Below are 19,030 nucleotides of genomic sequence, written 5' to 3' on the forward strand. Positions count from 1 at the left end.
TGCCCTGCACAGGAAAAAAAAGAGATGAGGTTGCCAAGCTGCATGTGAAGTGGATGAAGAACAGTCAAGCGAAGCTCAAAGATGATGTGGTTAGCAAGTGTGTTTGCAAGGTTGTTAATTTATTTTTACGTTTTCTTGGCACTTCTGTCAAATTTTAATTTTACCTTGGGGACAAGTATAGTAAAATCTCTCTGCCGTATCTAGCTGGCTATTACTTATTTAAATGCACTAATTTGTTAAAATTCTAGAAACAAGATGTAGGGACTGATGTATTGTATACCGGTAATAGGAAAAGTGAGAATTATCATAAAGATTTCATTTTCATTACAAAAATACACAAGAGCACAAGAGACTCTTCGGGTATAGATAAGCTATAACGCGCAGTCAGTCCGCTGTACGTTATACCGCTAAGTAACCAGTGTGGCACAAACTGTAATCCTGCCCTCTCCTTGCTCTTACCGTCCAGTGTGGTCATTGTTGGGCACCACAGTGGCTCTGATCTTCTGCTCGCTGATCAGCTGCAGTCTCCTTTTCAAACCTGTCCCAAGTTTCTATCAGTTAGGGCCGCTGCACGATCCCCGTTTAATTAACCAGTTCAAACACTGTTCAGCTGCCAGTTAATGTTGGTTCCTTACAGTAATAATCTACAGATAATATTAGTTCAATCAACTCCTATTTAGGCTTACATAATTAATTTCCCCTTCCGTTTATTGTTTTTTTAAATATGTTAATTGCTAACTTACTTAGCGCTGCTGTGTGAGGTGTTTGTGCGCACTCTGCCTGGCGTTTGTCTCACATACATTGGGCAGGCGAGTGGCTGTCAGATGAGTAAAAGAGGAAAATATACAAAAGTAGGGGGCTTTGCCCCCTGCTCGTTTTGCTCAGCCACCCCCAAAACTGGGGCGCACTACGCGCCAGCCACATCGCGTCTCTGCTGCTCATGTTGTGAAGGTGGGGGGCTAAACTAACGCTAAGGAGATGTGGTCGAATCAGCTTCTGGCTTGCTGCTGCTGCTGCTGTGGTGCGTGTTCTGCTTGTCTCACTGCGCGTCAATCATTTAAAAGCCTGTACAACAGCTGTCCTTTTGTCTCACTGCCTTCTCTCGTGGGACGTTAAAATGTCTCTGAGTAAATCACGTATCGTCTCCTTCCAAGCCTTTTATAATAGAGAGATATACAAATTCAAGTAACCGTTCTCAAGATAAAATCAAAACAGTAAACTAATTTGTACTTGAGGCTGCACATAATGGTTCTTCTTCTTACGAGTGATGAGTTCACAAATTCTCCAAAATAAGGTCCTTGGTAAAACAGGTGACCAAAATTCCAATGAACTGATGGCTAAAGAGAAACTTCCAGCAGGACAAAATACCAGGGAAACACTCCCCCAATCTGGCCTATTTTTGGCAGAGTGGCCTGACGACACATGAAAGCATGTCTGTATTCTGCAAAAAGTCTCTTTTACGGGATCCCCAGTCTTTAAGAAAAAAAATTCTTTGGTATGACGAAACCAAGACTGGACTGTTTGGCCTTCTAAGCGCCATTTCTAGAGGAAACCAGGCAGCACTCATCACCTGTTCAATACCATTCTACCGGTGAAGCATGGTGGTGGCAGCATCCTGGACTGGGAGACTAGTCAGGGTTGAGGAAAAGCTGAACGGAGCAAAGTACAGAGATGTCCTTAATGAAAACCTGCACCAGAGGGTTCTGGACCTCAGACTGGGCCAAAGGTGCACCTTCCAACAGGACAGAGAGCCTAGGCACAAAGCAAAGACAACACAGGAGTGGCTTAGGGGTGTCCTGGAGTGGCCCAGTCAGGGTTCAGATTTGAACCCAATCAAACATCTCTGTCCACTGAGAGTCTTTGATGGGATCTGCAGAGGAGAAGAATGGCAGAAAATTCCCCAAATCGAGGTGTGTGAAGCTTGTCGCGTTAGACCATAGGAGACTCCAAGCTGGAATGGCAGACAAATGCTCGTCAACTAAGTGATGAGTAAATAGGTCCGAATACCTTTGTCAATGTGAGGTTTCAGATTTTATTTTTTAATTTTTTTTAATAAATTTGCAAGTACAGTTGATTCCTCTTAATTGGGACACATTAGAACTAGGACATTTTGTCCCAATTAAGTGGCTGCCCCAATTAAGCGAATTCCACATAAAATTAAACAATAAATAATTTTCTTTCAAAATTTTAATAAAATTATTGAATCCAAATATAAATTATAAGAAAATAATATAAGCTGTGAAGAAAAAATAATAATAAATTCTAAAGTAAAACAATTAGGTATTTACTGTACATACAATTTAATGCAGTTAAAATGCATCAAGTGTAGTCTGTCTTTTGTTTTTGTAAGTTTGTACTTTGTCCTTTGCAGTTCATCTTTTCTGTAATGCCCATTCCTCACGCAGTTGATTTTCTTGGTATATTTTGGTACACCAGTTATCTCAGCGAGCCTACGATGGCTTGTATTAAATGGCTGGCTTTTAATTTTATCCAGCAAAGCAATTTTACTTGAAAGTGTAAAATAATTTCTTGGCATCTTGGCAAGGGTTACAATTTTATAAATAAAATTGACAAAAAAAAAGTTTCCTTATACGTTATACGTACATGCTAGGTGGTGTAGGGGTAACTGAAATACGGTTCAGTAGTGGTGACGGTAGACTATTAAGCAGACATGTGCTACTCCACTCTAAGATTGTACTATCTAAACTTACCAGTGCTTCTTCGACGGGCGACGATAGATGACTGACTTGCAGCACGCGTCTGCTACTGTTCCAATTAAGCGGAATGTTGTCCCAATTAAGCATTTAAATTATGTATTAGTTTATTATTTTGGTTTTCATTCCTTGAGATTTGGCCCAAATAAGCGGCTGCCCCAATTAACCAGTGTCCCAATTAAGCGGAATCGACTTTATTCGTAAAATCCTGTTTTTGTTGTTGATAAGGGGAAAACGATTTTAGCATAAGGCTCCAGTACAGCAAAATGTGAAATGTGAGGGGGGTTCTGAATACTTTCTGAAGGCACTGCATGCATGTTTGGTTGATTGGCAGTTCTACATTTGACATGGGTAGGTTTGTGTGTTTGCGAGTGCCCCCTGCAAGCCAGGTGAATGCGCCTAATGCTGTCTGACTGATTCTTGAATTGATTTTGGAGGTTTGCCACTGTTGATGAAAGCACAGGCTCCTTGTCTCCTCTGCTCCTCCACTTCTCTGTATATTTTTAAGAATGTACAGTACTGTGCAAAAGTTTTAGGCAGGTGTGAAAAAATGCTGTAAACAAAGAATGCTTTCAGAAATATAAATAATGATTGTTTATTGTTATCAATTTACAAAATGCAAAGTGAGCGAACAAAAGAAAAATCTAAATCAAATCAATATTTGGTGTTCCTACCTTTTGCCTTCAAACCAGCATCAATTCTTATAGGTCCACTTGCACAAAGTCAGGGATTTTGTAGGATTCTAGTCAGGTGTCTGATCAACCAATTCTACCAAACAGGTGCTAATGATCATCAATGTCACACGTAGGTTGAAACACAGTCATTAACTGAAACAGAAACAGTTGTGTAGGAGGCTTAAAACTGGGTGAGGAACAGCCAAACTCTGCTACCAAGGTGAGGTTGTGGAAGACAGTTTCATGTCATGGCAAGATTGAGCACAGCAACAAGACACAAGGTAGTTCTACTGCATCAGCAAGGTCTCTCCCAGACAAAGATTTCAAAGCAGACTGGGGTTTCAAGATGTGCTGTTCAAGCTCTTTTGAAGAAGCACAAAGAAACGGGCAACATTGAGGATCGTAGACGCAGTGGTCGGCCAAGGAAACTTAGTGCAGCCGATGAAAGACACATCAAGCTTATTACCCTTCGAAATCAGAAGATGTCCAGCAGTGCCATCAGCTCAGAACTGGCAGAAACCAGTGGGACCCAGGTACACCCATCTACTGTCCGGAGAAGTCTGGCCAGAAGTAGTCTTCATGGAAGAGTTGCAGCCAAAAAGCCATACCTCCGACGTGGAAACAAGGCCAAGCGACTCAAGTATGCATGAAAACATAGGAACTGGGGTGCAGAAAAATGGCAGCAGGTGCTCTGGACTGATGAGTCAAAATTTGAAATATTTGGCTGTAGCAAAAGGCAGTTTGTTCGTCGAAGGGCTGGAGAGCGGTACAATAATGAGTGTCTGCAGGCAACAGTGAAGCATGGTGGAGGTTCCTTGAACGTTTGGGGCTGCATTTCTGCAAATGGAGTTGGAGATTTGGTCAGGATTAATGGTGTTCTCAATGCTGAGAAATACAGGCAGATACTTATCCATCATGCAATACCATCAGGGAGGCGTATGATTGGCCCCAAATTTATTCTTCAGCAGGACAACGACCCCAAACATACAGCCAAAGTCATTAACAACTATCTTCAGTGTCAAGAAGAACAAGAAGTCCTGGAAGTGATGGTATGGCCCCCACAGAGCCCTGATCTCAACATCATCGAGTGTGTCTGGGATTACATGAAGAGACAGAAGGATGAGAGGAAGCCTACATCCACAGAAGATCTGGGGTTAGTTCTCCAAGATGTTTGGAACAACCTACCAGCCGAGTTCCTTCAGAAACTGTGTGCAAGTGTACCTAGAAGAACTGATGCTGTTTTGAAGGCAAAGGGTGGTCACATCAAAAATTGATTTGATTTAGATTTCTCGTTTGTTCATTCATTGCATTTTGTTGATTGATGAAAATAAATGATTAACACTTCCATTTGTGAAAGCATTCTTTGTTTATAGCATTTTTTCACACCTGCCTAAAACTTTTGCACAGTACTGTATGTCATATAAAAGAGCCTGTGATACTGACCCCAACCAAGTCATTACTTCTGCACTATCGGCAGATCAGACGGCACATACACAAGTCCTAAATGGAATTCTTAACACGCCATTTATTTATTTATTTTGTCTGCATGCTGGTGGTTTGTTTCTGAACCACTAGAGCTTCAATTCCCACAGTAAAAAATCTTTAAAGTGAGCAGACACATTTTTAATTTATAGTTACTTTAAGTAAATATACTCTTTATGACATCTTGTTTAATGTCGGTTTGAGTACTTTGATTATTTGCAAAATTTATTATGGAGAAAGTCTTGGTAGGGTGAGCCAAGATGGCAATAAGTTCAGTCACTTGAGAGCAGGAGTCAAGGGTGGAAGTACTCCCGATGGCACTACTTTCATTAAAGAAGGATTACCAAGATGTTCTGAGTCTTTAAGGGGGTGTACAGAGATATTCAAATTTCCCTTATCCAGATGGAGTCCCACTGTTGATCCAGAGATGGTTCACAGATGACTTGAAGTGGTCATAAGCTGGCACTTAATAAGCTCTTCTGGCCAATGAGCCTGTAAACGTAAGGGACTTTCACACCCCAATTCCATTTACTTGTGCCAGATCAGGAGATGATTTGTCAATTTGTTTAAATCTCCATTTAGTTTGGTTGCAATTCTCCCAAGAAACTTTAAAGCCAACCAGAAGTAACAATAAACGGCTTGTGGGTGTATCGTTGACTTCTTTCATTTTTCAGAAACAATTTTTCTTGGCAAAAAAATCAACATGGAGGTTTAACAAGAGCCGCGCTTGGGCTTGTGATGCTTATGTTCTGTGTTTCCAAAGTACAGCTCTGCGAGTAGAATGCCTGTTATCAGAAAACTGGAAGAGTGCATTGAAATGACGAGTGACCTCACATGCTACAGAAAGGGTACGTTTCATCTGGGGTGGTAGTTCCCAAACTCGGTCCTGGGGACCCACTTTGTCTGCAGGTTTTTGTTCCAACCAACCTCTGTTTTTCATTGGACTCTTAGCCTATTTAAGTGAGTCGTTATTTCTCAGCTTCTGTGTTTTGGAGTCAATGTAGAAATTACAAATTAAGTTAGGTAGATTTTTATTAAAATGTAATAAGCAGTTAAATGGGGAATATGTAGTTTTTTTTAAGTTGTTAACAGTATTTTCAACTGTCGGATATGGCCGGCCTGTCACCCCGGCCAATACCCCCAGGCCGCCAGATGGAGCTGTCCCTGCGGCATGGAAGTGCCCCAAATACCAGCAGGGAATCATGGACGATGGAGTTTTCCTTTACAGCCCTGCTGGATACCACAGGGGCCAACAGATGACGCTGCAGGGAGGCCCAGAGAGTTGTTTGTGCCCTATAACCCGGAAGTACGTCATAGGCAAGGCAACAAAGGAAATGATGTGCTTCCGGGATGAAGAAAAGGACTTTTTATCCCACCCGGAAGTGATAAGGAATCACATGGACTGTAGGGTAGGAACCACTTCCGGGTCAGGGAATATAAAAGGACGATGGGAAATCCCAGACGTTGAGCTGAGCTGGGTGGAAGGGTGGCAACGCATCTGGGAGTGTGGAGGATAATTGTATTGATTATTGTTAATTAATTATAAGAGTATTGTGGAGTGTAGGTGATTTGTGCACGTTTTCTCTGAATAAATATAATATTTGGACTTTTACCTGGTGTCTGACGTGTAGTCTAAGGGTTCAAGGGGTCACAGAGACCTTAATCTGTCACACAACCTAATTTTCATTCTGCTTTTCCAGGTGTTCTGGTTCTTTAATTGATTATTTACTAATTAGCGGCTCTAACACCGAAGTTGTTGCTGCTTTCATCATCCCGGGTCTCTGCTGTGCTGGCTGTTAATTGTCACTAATAGGGTTAAATGAAGGGATCCAACCGTATAGGAAAAGGGGAAAATAATAGGAAAACAACAAATGACAGTTACGCATTTAGACTGCTTTAGATAAAAATAAAGAGATAAGACATTTCGAAATATGTCTATTATAAAAAAAAAAAATCTTGGAAGGAAGGAGACGAGGCGTGATTTTCTCAGAGAGACACTTTCACGTCCTGCGAGACGAGACTTTGTGCCAAGAGATTTAACTACACCTGGGGCCGGAAATAAAATACAAAGTAGAATGTCGTAAAGAATTAAAAAACGTTGGCACAATACACATGCAGAGCAGGTTAGAGATAATGGAAGTACGAAAATTCGAAAGTCTCAAAAAAAGGATAGTAAAGATCGCATTATTACTTGATGAAATAACGGAACAGCGAAAAGAGATCAAATATATTGTTTGGATTTAAATTTTAAGTCGGAGACTTGTAGATCGTCTAATTCGTGTTGCATTCGGGGAAAAGTAGTAAAGAGGCGGATCCACGAGGATGAAAAGATTTGTTGTTTGGTGAAAGTGAAATTTCAAGCCCCACAAGATAAGACCTTATGCAAAGAGATTTGGAAAAGTCCTGCCCACATAACCACATATACGGGTCAATCATTTCTCATTTGTGTGAATGCTATTGTCAGACGCATTTCTTGTAGAGAGAAAGAAATGATATTCACTCACGGGCAGTTATATGTTGTGTTGTCACGATGCAATTCCAAACACAGAATCAAAATTCAATGCGATGTTGATGAAAAGGTAAAAGTGAAAAGAGATCGAATATATGGACATAAGTGATATGACAAAAGTGCGCAGCGCGAGATGCAGATCATGTGGCACGGCAGCAGTAAGCCAGCAGCTGATCGAGCAAAGAGGAGGTAAAAAAAAAAAAAAAAACTGTATTTGTCCATCCATCCATCCATCCATTATCCAACCCGCTATATCCTAACTACAGGGTCACGGGGGTCTGTTGGAGCCAATCCCAGTCAACACAGGGCGCAAGGCAGGAAACAAATCCCGGGCAAGGCGCCAGCCCACCGCAGAAACTGTATTTGTTTCCTATTGTATCACCATTTAAGAGGGGGTTTCGGATGGGCGACCGCATCTCCTTGGGATGCATTTATCCCCCCTCTTCACAACGCGAGCAGCAGAGATGTGAAGTGCCTGGCGCGTAGCAAAGCCCCCTAGTAATTGTAAAAACCATACTGTTGTGTTTTTCTGAATGCAGAATAAGAGAAGAGTAAAAAAGACCAGCTAATTAAATGAGTTGTTTTCGATTATTATCACCGATTGTGAACCTGCAGCCAGAGGGGTTCTCCAGGACCGAGTTTGGGAACCACTGATCTAGGGGACTGTACAGACGATGGCAGGCGCTGGTAAAGGCATACAGATGTGGACAAATTTGTTGCCATCTTTACAGCTCATTGAAAAAGTGATGTCTGCCTTGTCGCACACATGCACATAGGAAACAGTCAGTGGGCTTAACTTAGAGTGAAACAAGGGAACAAGAATTAATGAAGTGCACTAATGTCATCTGATGGGAAAATCACCTGAAGCCCAAACTGGTTTGGCTTCCGCTTCCAGACCACACCCTCCTTCTGACCTAATTTCCGGCTATTGGACCCATTGGACCCTCCTCTTCCTCACTGCCAACTATAAAGACAACCACCTGCCTTTCACTTACAGTAGCATTACTGACTCAGTCTCAATAGATCACTCAATGGCAAGATAACTGTACTTCAACAGCTCATTATAATATACTGGGTGGACTCCCAAACCATTTTCTTGTATGCAGTGCATCCGGAAAGTATTCACAGCGCATCACTTTTTCCACATTTTGTTATGTTACAGCCTTATTCCAAAATGGATTAAGTTCATTTTTTTCCTCAGAATTCTACACACAACACCCCATAATGACAACGTGAAAAAAGTTTACTTGAGATTTTTGCAAATTTATTAAAAATAAAAAAACTGAGAAATCCCATGTCCATAAGTATTCACAGCCTTTGCTCAATACTTTGTCGATGCACCTTTGGCAGCAATTCCAGCCTCAAGTCTTTTTGAATATGATGCCACAAGCTTGGCACACCTATCCTTGGCCAGTTTCGCCCATTCCTCTTTGCAGCACCTCTCAAGCTCCATCAGGTTGGATGGGAAGCGTCGGTGCACAGCCATTTTAAGATCTCTCCAGAGATGTTCAATCGGATTCAAGTCTGGGCTCTGGCTGGGCCACTCAAGGACATTCACAGAGTTGTCCTGAAGCCACTCCTTTGATATCTTGGCTGTGTGCTTAGAGTCGTTGTCCTGCTGAAAGATGAACCGTCGCCCCAGTCTGAGGTCAAGAGCGCTCTGGAGCAGGTTTTCATCCAGGATGTCTCTGTACATTGCTGCAGTCATCTTTCCCTTTATCCTGACTAGTCTCCCAGTCCCTGCCACTGAAAAACATCCCCACAGCATGATGCTGCCACCACCATTCTTCACTGTAGGGATGGTATTGGCCTGGTGATGAGCGATGCCTGGTTTCCTCCATACATGATGCCTGGCATTCACACCAAAGAGTTCAATCTTTGTCTCATCAAACCAGAGAATTTTCTTTCTCATGGTCTGAGAGTCCTTCAGGTACCTTTTGGCAAACTCCAGGCGGGCTGCCATGTGCCTTTTACTAAGGAGTGGCTTCCGTCTGGCCACTCTACCATACAGGCCTGATTGGTAGATTGCTGCAGAGATGGTTGTCCTTCTGGAAGGTTCTCCTTTCTCCACAGAGGACCTCTGGAGCTCTGACAGAGTGACCATCGGGTTCTTGATCACCACCCTGACTAAGGCCCTTCTCCCCCGATCGCTCAGTTTAGATGGCCGGCCAGCTCTAGGAAGAGTCCTGGTGGTTTCGAACTTCTTCCACTTACGGATGATGGAGGCCACTGTGCTCATTGGGACCTTCAAAGCAGCAGAAATTTTTCTGTAACCTTCCCCAGATTTGTGCCTCGAGACAATCCTGTCTCGGAGGTCTACAGACAATTCCTTTGACTTCATGCTTGGTTTGTGCTCTGACATGAACTGTCAACTGTGGGACCTTATATAGACAGGTGTGTGCCTTTCCAAATCATGTCCAGTCAACTGAATTTACCACAGGTGGACTCCAATGAAGCTGCAGAAACATCTCAAGGATGATCAGGGGAAACAGGATGCACCTGAGCTCAATTTTGAGCTTCATGGTAAAGGCTGTGAATACTTATGTACATGTGCTTTCTCGATTTTTTTATTTTTAATAAATTTGCAAAAACCTCAAGTAAACTTTTTTCATGTTGTCATTATGGGGTGTTGTGTGTAGAATTCTGAGGACAAAAATGAATTTAATCCATTTTGGAATAAGGCTGTAACATAACAAAATGTGGAAAAAGTGATGCGCTCTGGATAGTTTCCGGATGCACTGTATCTCCTGTTTTTTTGCAGCCTCCTGAAAAGTGATGACATGCAAAACAATTGTCCCCTGTGCTCTTGCACAGAGAGAGAGAGGAGAAGTTAGGAACAGGTGCTGATACAGCGCATTGCCATACCCACCACATGTCAAACCAACTCAGGATCCCAGACTAGGACCCAAGTGACACCTCAGCACCACACTAGTTCATATGGAATGGAACCAGTGTGAGGTATTTTTATGGTGGCTTGAGTGCCAATTCTGCCACCAACCCCTCAGGTTTTTCCCTGCATGTTGGAGGGCCTACATACAGGGCTGGATGTAGATTAATGTCATATCCAGGATGGAGCAATTGCAAGTTAAGGGCCTTGCTCAAGGACCCAACGAAGTAAAGATCACTTCTAGTGTTTACGCGATTTGAATCGGCAACCTTCCGATTACCAGTGCAAATCCCTAACCTCAGAGCCACCACTCCACCCCAAGTAAAGCAAAGAGAGTGTGAAAAGACGTCAAGTACTGCTTGTCTTACAAAGGTCTTCTAAAATGGCCTGGGCACATTGGTTGGGACCGCTAGAAAAGATCCTAAATAATTGGATTCAAGTGATTTTTCAAACTTGCTGTTTTCTTGAATTTGTATCACACACACACACGTGTCTCCAATCGCGCAATCAGTCATTCAGCCGATTTAAATGGAGAAAAGTTGCCACTCTGCTATTTGGTGCCCCACACTGAACATGGACCACAGAAGGCAAAAGAGAGGGTCGTCTGAGGAGATCAGAAAGAAAATGATAGACAAGCATGTTAAAGGAAAAGACTAGAAGGCCATCTCCAAGCAGCTTGATGTTCCTTTGATAACAGTTGCAAATATTATTAAGAAATTTAAGGTCCATGGGACTGTAGCGAACCTCCCTGATTGCCGCAGCAAGAGGAAAATCAACCCCAGAATGAGCAGGAGGATAGTGAGAATGGTAAGACAAAAAGTCAAGGACAACTTCCAAAGAGATACAAGCTGAATTTCAAAGTCAAGGTCCATATGATTGCATCATTTGTCACTTTTTGAGTGACAGTGGCATCAATGGAAGAAGACCCAGAAGGACTCCATTGCTGAAAGAAAAACATACAAAAAGCCTGACTGGATTTTGCTACAATGCATATTGACAAGCCGCAATGCTTCTGGGAGAATGTCCTTTGGACAGATGGTACAAAACTTTTTGCAAGTCACATCAGCTCTGCGTCCACAGACAAAAAAAATAAGCTTTCAAAGTAAAGACCACCATGGCTACTGTGAAACATGGAGGAGTCTCGGTTATGTTTTGGGTCTGCTTTGCTGCACCTGGCACAGGTGCCTTGTGTCTACGCAGAAAATACAATGAAATCTGGAGTGAAACGTACTGCCCAGTGTCACAAAATTTTGTCTCAATCGCAGGTCATGAATCCTCCAACAGGATAAGGAGCCAAAACACACAGCTAAGAGCATCCAAGAATGGCTAAGAACAAAACATTGGACTATTCTGATGTGGCTTTCTATGAGCCCTGATGTGAATCCCATTGAACAACAATGGAAAGAACTGAAACATGCCGTCTGGAGAAGACCCACTTCAAACCTGACACAGCTGGAATAGGAACAGTGGGCCAAACGACCTGTGGACTGGTGCAGAAGTCTCATGGAGAGCTTCAGGAATCGCTTGTTTGCAGGGATTGCAAACTCTAAAGGTTGTGCAATATAAATATTAGATTAAATTATCCCATCATGTTTGTCCATGCCATTTTCATTTGTGTTTTTATTTGAAATATTCTGCTGAATCAAGCAAATTCTGATTTTTGTTAAATCTTTATATATACTACGCTATCACGGCTGTCCGTTTGTCTGTCCAGGATTTTAAATCACCTGTAGCTCACAAACCGTTTGACCTATTGACCTGAAATTTGGTACACATATACTACGTGACGTCTACTGTCCACTTTCAGGGTGATGATTTTATTTCCTCTTTTTATTTTAATTTTATTGTAGAATCAACTCTCGGCAGTGGCCAGCAGGGTGGCCGTGTGGCACATATGTATGGGCGCTGTTCTCATCCCTACCACCTTTACCGTCACTTCCTCTATCTCTTCAGATCTTGAATCATTCTTGAGGTGGATTGAAGACTTAAGTGCCAGCTTAAGTGAAAAATTAAAGAAAAACATACTAAGTAATTGCAACACAAACACTGATTTAATCAGTTTTAACATGAAAAGATGCCAACGGAAGAAGAGAAGAAGGGGGCCGCTAGCGTGGAGATAAGAAGAGCTGCTCAGGAAGCAGCAAGCGCATCAACGTCTGAGCAAACGAATGCTGAACATATAGTTTTCATCCTTTTTCTTTGTAAGTCAAGTGTATTCACTGAATGTTATCATGCAGTCTGCAATTACTGGTAGAGAATAAACAATGATTGGTGCCAATTTATTTTGTCCATTTCAAGTTATTTTGGAGATGATTGTGGGTTCTTCTTTTTTTCCATGGAGGTATACCAGCAAATTTGTTATTTGTTCAAATTGTATCTAATGCAAAAAAAACAAACATAAGAATAAAAATCCTTTGATCTTAAAACCCCCAAAATGATATACAGACTAGTAAGGGATGAACCCAGCTTAATTCGTTTCATCTTGAGTCTGGTGAAAACGTGGAGATAAATTGGGGATTTTGACAAACTTGCTGAATTGCATTGAAGTCAATGGGGGAAAGAGAAACGAAACTAGTGAACTAGTTTTGAGAGGACTGTAATGATGCCAATGGCCTTGAAAGTTTGCCTGAGGGCTAGAGAAGTGTTTGCCAACTACTGTATGTTGGACCGATTGTTGTTGTTGTGACCCAAGTAACTAACAAATAACTAACACCCACAGAGTTTGTGATGCAAGGAACCAGCGTTGCATGCTCAGGGTCTGTCCCTGTCACTGCCTGATCTGCACTAAGCAGTGAGGAGCATAACGTGCTTAATCCAGCTTTCAGTGAAGACACACAATGTACAATGAATCTATGCAGAACAACAATGTACTTTCACAATATTCTCAATATGGTCAGCTATGGTACCCTCAAATCAAAATACTGCAAGATTTTTGCACATGACAGGTCAAGTATCACTCAGGTAACAACATCAAGTGTCCATATATACATGTAAAACATGTAAATCATTCACTCATGCATGAGGCAGAGTGGAGAGTGTTGTAAAGTGTGAGGTACAGGCCGCATTTGTGAAAGTTCTGCACATGAATCACACAAATCGTAAAGGTAGGGCAGTTCAGATAGTGACACTATTCCCCCCCCCCCCCCCCCCCCCTCATCCAACCTGGCTGCTACAGTTCTGTGGCATCAGGCTGGCATTGCAAAGTATCATGGGGCACTGGGAAAAAAAAACACAAATTTCCCCAAATCATCAGGGAAAAAATCAGCAAACAAGGTCACCTGTGAACCGAGCAAAAATCAGTTGTGAAAAATGCTTTGGTGAATTTCACCGATCAGCACTAGCACAGATTATTATACTCCATACAGAAAAATTAAGAAAATGTTTATAACATTTACAAATCAAAACAATCACAAAATGAGAAATTAACAACACCATTGTGTTCTCTGACCCTAAAAACTATCTGTAACCCAAAAAATACTGCCATGAAAGAATCACGACCACATCCTTCCAAGCACCAGACTCCATTAAATGATTCATTTGAACAAAACCTCACATTTCAGAAAATAAATAAATAAATAACCCTTTTTGTGAATTTCTGGTTTTTGCTAGGTGTACTCACCATGCCATTGCATGTAGAAAGTGCTACAGAAGAATTCATTTTGGATCTCAGTGATCCTTGATAAAAACAAATGTCATCCTCCTTGTAAGTCTCAACGTGTTTTGTTCCATTTTTCCCTAACATCTGGATCATAAATCCAGGGGCCAGAAGATTTTTGGACGACTGAAGTTCTAAGTGAAAATCTTGGCCAAAGCCGTGCAGTTTAAGATGGATGGACGTATCCGCCATATTGATAGCCCACCGTTTCCTTCTGTGGTGATGATCAACTGCGTGGGAGATGTAGAGTCCATTTTGGTTAACTTCATATGGAGTAACAATTTCATATTCTAGGAAACAAACAACATAAGATTACGGTCACTCAAGCATCAACATTTACCTTAAATGTTACATTCAGTATTTTTCAAGTCAAAGTTATTTCTTCACGAACGTGGTGTACAGTATATGTATTTACCACAAGAAATTGTGCTCTAAAGTTAAGCGTTTTCCATAAATGAAAAAAATGTATGTCTTGCCCGCTCTGGTGCTTTACAATGGAAGGTATGGAGCATGGAATAAAAGCTTTAAAGCTCTGCAAATATGTCAATTTTTCAAGCCAAGAGAGTTGTCGAGTATCAATACGTTCCTTCTTTTGTGCATTGAGAGATCTGGAAATGTTTGTTTTATCACATATTTATGGTACAATTATTCTCATGGTAAGGATACGTTTTCTATTTGCTTATTTGAATTCCTACATAAATATGAAAATGAATCTAAACAAAACTAACCACAAGGCATAAAAAGTTTGCTCTGATTTGGTCGGTTGGGAGGAAACCACATGCCAGGGTGTGAAAGCTTGCTGCGCAGGAAGACTAAATGGTGAGCTGTCGTGCACAGCTGGTCTTCTTCTAAAATGGTTAAATCTGATAATATTGGTGTTTTACTGTTCAGAAATGACATGTATGAGCTATGTTACAATGTGTGTGTAACTGCAAGTTGCAGATCGATATTCGACAACTGTCTTGGCATGAAAAATAGATGTATTTGGTAAGTTTATAAGCTCTTCTTCCATACCTCATAGCCTCTAATGTAAAACGTTAGTGTAGGCAAGTTAGTTTTTCAAATTTATAGAAAGCAATTAACTTTAAAACACAACTTTGTGAGGCAAATGCACATACAGTGCATCCGGAAAATATTCACAGCGCATCACTTTTTCCACATTTTGTTATGTTACAGCCTTATTCCAAAATAATTGATTGATTGGAATAGGAGAGGCAACTTACCTCTCTAGAGAAGGTTGAACAAACACCAAACCATGAGGTCTAAGGAAATGCCTGCAGTGCTTAGAGACAGAATTGCGTCAAGGTACAGGTCTGGGGAAGACTGTAAGAGCCCAGCAGTCTCCAAAATTCTTAAATGGAAGGGGTTTGGAACACCCATGACTCCTCCTAGAACTGACTGCCCGACCAAACTTAACAGTTTGGTAGAAGGACTTTGGTAAGAGTGGTGACCAAGAACCTAATGGCTGAGCTCCAGAGGACCTGTGAGGAGTTATAAGATACTTCCAGAAGATCAACCACCACTGCAACACTCCATTAATCTGGGTTTTATGACAGAGTGAACATTAGAACATTCTAGATGAGAACAGGCCAGTCAGCCCAACAAAGCTGGCCAGTCCTATCCACTTAATTCATCCAAAATGATATTAAGTCGAGTCGAAAGTCTGTAATTGGAAGGGACTTTAATACAACCATCAAGAGGTCACACCTTCCTTTAAAACAACCTGCATTCATATCTATCTATCTATCTATCTATCTATCTATCTATCTATCTATCTATCTATCTATCTATCTATCTATCTATCTATCTATCTATCTATCTATCTATCTATCTATCTATCTATCTATCTATCTATCTATCTATCTAATCCTGCCTACTATACTAAAATCTAGATATCTGTCTATCTATCTATCTAATCCTGCCTACTATACTAAAATCTATCTATCTATGTCTGTCTGTCTGTCTGAGGATTGAGGATTTGTTGCTTTCTTTGGAAACCTGAAAGCTGAAGAGCTGTCATCTTTGCGGTGAGGAGTCATCCACTCTCTGCAGAGCAAAAAGCTCACAAATTTTCTTTGGCCTTGAAAGCTACTCTCCATAAATCTTTGGAGCTGGACGTCCTGAACTAGCTCTGTGATCCACTCGGCCAAGCCAAGCTCTGTGTCAGTGACCAGTAAAAGAAGATGGAGAGGCAGCAATACTTCAAAAAAGGAACTTCAGCACCTACACTCTAGTACCCATGTAGCAATCCTGCATAACACTACAAGCAGGTTGGCTTTCTGGATTGGCCAGTCACTGTTTTATATGGTCTAGAGGTTGACAAAGAAATATCCTTTCAGGCGTTATTGCGGACAACCAAGTCTGGAAGGACCCCGCTTGGTAAGCATTCCAGCTGCCTAGTGCAAGCGTCATCTAGCTATGACAACTAAGAAGGAAATGGACATTTACGTGGGAAACTTTTCATTTTAAGGGGAACGGTGGAACGAGGAAGAAAAATGGGAGAGAAACACAAGGCAAGGGGCTCACCTATCTACGTCTAAGAATACAGTACGATCAGATTTCACCCAGGGATGGCTGCTATTTGTGGGTGGCCACCCAGTGAGGCAATTCCCCGAGAGGAGACAAGGGGTTGCGGAATATGGACCTGTGGTTCTCCGGGTGCGCCCGTTGGTGAGTCAGACTCGTGTTTCTAAATTCTTCAGGATAGCAAGAAGAGAGCCATAATCGCCTGAGGACCGTTTTATCTTTCATCAATGAGAACTGTGCGACCGGATTCATCGATGTTTCAACAGACTATGTTTAATCTTTCTTCTTTTGATTTGCCTTTTATTTTGTGTGTGTTTCATACCAGGGATTAAGATTTGGCCACTAAGGGTAAGGTGGTGAGGGAAGGAGTCTGGGGAAAATAAGATCACTAACGAGCACCCAGTCACCTTTTACGTAAATGCATAAATATTGTACCCTGAATTACAATACACTTGCTTATTTAACCAACTGAACTACCATCAGGGTTTCTGTCGAGCATTGGTGGGAACCAAGCCCTTCCACTGCATCCTTCACTGAATTTTCCTACACAGCCCAGCCACCCTGCATAAGAACCCTTATTTCTGCCACTTGTACTCGCGACCTCATTCTTTCAATCCTAACCCCATAGCTCATGACCATAAGTAAGGATAGGGATGTTGATCGAACGGTAAAACTGAGAGTTTTATCTTTAGACTCAGCTTCCTCTTCACCACTATGGACTGGTACGGCGCCCACAGAACAGCAGCCGCCAATCCAATCTGCTTTTCGATCTCACTTTTCCTTTTTCCACTACTCACGATCCAGATCCTGAGGTACTTGAACTCCCCCACTAAGGACAGTTATCCACTCCACCTGCGGAGAACAATCCACCATTTTCTAAGAGAGAACTTCGACTTAAAGGTGCTGATGCACATTTCAGCCACTTGACACTCGGTGGCAGATCGATCGAGTGAGTGCCATTGGTCACAGTCAGATGTGGCAAGGAGGACAAAAGCATCTGCGCAAAGCAACGATGGCTACCTCTAGCCTCCCCAAGTGGATACTCTGACGTCCTCGACTGTGCCTCGATATCCTGTCCAAGAAAGCCACAAACAGAAGCAGTGAGAAAACAACTCCCAACACCTGCAGTGAATGAATTCGACTTGATGAAAAGTAATCATAACATAGTTCTTACATAGGGAACGAATAGCACGCAAGAGCGGCCATGTTACCCCATATTACTGCAGGAAATTCAACAATATCTACCAAGGGGCACACTCATACTCAAATGCCTTTTTGAAGGATTTTATTTAACTTGACTCTTCTGTCTGTTTGTTTGTCTCGGTCAAATCTTGCAACTGATTTTACACCAACTTTTGGCGAAGTAGATTTCTTCAGATTTTGCATACGTGGTCAGTATCGTTGACAATACAATAATCCATCAAAACCAAAGGAATTACATAACAAATTTCGCCATAATCAATGGTTATGCGATTCTAATTAATGCACCCACAACAATGACAGAGAGAGAATATAGTGAGATATTGGAGCGTACAAGTGAGGGACGCAGTGGTTTGCCCCCACCTGCCTCCTCCAGTGAGTGGAGTCAGTAAATTTGCCCGCCGACTTTACTTGTTTACTCTTGTGAAGGAGTAGCCTTGATGATCACAGTGAGGAAGTATTGCCATAAGCTGGCAGTTCTGTCGCCGATTTCTTTTTTTTTTATAGCGACAGAGCGCTGATCCCGTAAGAGCCTGAACAGAAAAATAGAGACCAAAATATCATTCTTTTTAGTATTCAAATAATTCTGCAAAGAACAGAAATTTGAAGAAACTTCCCATTCATGAAAAATGATTAAAGAAAAATCATTTGCGAAATACTCAAAAACTTAAAATAAAATAGTGGGGAGCACATAAATTAATTAATTCAATCAATTAATAGAGCAGCTACTTTCATCATAACATAAAAAAACAACAACATTGTAATTCCCCATCATGCTAAACAAATTTCAAAAATTGTTTGAATCGGTTAATTTATGTGTGACCCACGATTTTATTTAGTCACATATAACCCGAAAATTGTGGTGAAAGAAAAATGTATTTTTTGCTTTTTAGTGTAACTAAAGTAAATAAAATAGTTTTACTTAAAACATTTTTTAATATATTTTAAGATCTACAAAACAAAGAATCCTTGTGCTAATAATAATTGCCATGTTTTTGTCAATGATTGGTTGCACAGTCTCATTGCACCGCTCTGCTTCGTGGTTGTGAACAACAATTTCTCGATCAGACTCCAGCCATCACAACTTTTGCATACGAAATACATGAAATATAATTCAGCAGTCACATTGTTTATGTGACAATGCAGTACCTAAACGTCTGAACGTGTAATCTCACAATTCATGTTCCCACAAGGAACACAGGCAGCATTATCCTGGAGTAAATTCAAAAGCCAGGCCTCTCCTCAAGTGCCTAATTACCATGCTGGCCCACTGTAATTATCGATCAATCACTGCCCGCAGCTACGGCTAAATGCTACACTGACCTTTGGGAGTCGCCTTCTAATCCAACTCAAAGCCCACAAATGAAAGCTTGTCATTACAAT

The 19,030-nt window shown here is 41.5% G+C and overlaps 1 protein-coding gene and 1 long non-coding RNA gene across 4 annotated transcripts in view; one reads left to right on the plus strand and one right to left on the minus strand.

The window, feature by feature from the left end:
• Nucleotides 1-19,030, plus strand: part of LOC127530050 (uncharacterized) — a 451,280-nt gene that overhangs the window by 289,368 nt on the left and 142,882 nt on the right. The gene's annotated exons all lie outside the window — the stretch shown is intronic.
• LOC114663997 (A disintegrin and metalloproteinase with thrombospondin motifs 16) overlaps nt 1-19,030 on the minus strand; it is a 301,817-nt gene that overhangs the window by 268,294 nt on the left and 14,493 nt on the right. Inside the window, exon 3 of one of the 3 annotated variants that reach the window (XM_051935634.1) lies at nt 13,886-14,211. The exons of 1 other annotated variant lie outside the window; for it this stretch is intronic. In XM_051935634.1, coding sequence (XP_051791594.1) covers nt 13,886-14,211 — 326 coding nt within the window. Of the gene's footprint in view, nt 1-13,885; nt 14,212-19,030 lie in introns of those variants that run through there. One more of the 3 variants, XM_051935636.1, reaches the window with a different exon arrangement.

This window comes from Erpetoichthys calabaricus, chromosome 13 (genome assembly GCF_900747795.2).
Source record: "Erpetoichthys calabaricus chromosome 13, fErpCal1.3, whole genome shotgun sequence".
In the NCBI taxonomy this organism is placed as follows: Eukaryota; Metazoa; Chordata; class Cladistia; order Polypteriformes; family Polypteridae; genus Erpetoichthys; species Erpetoichthys calabaricus.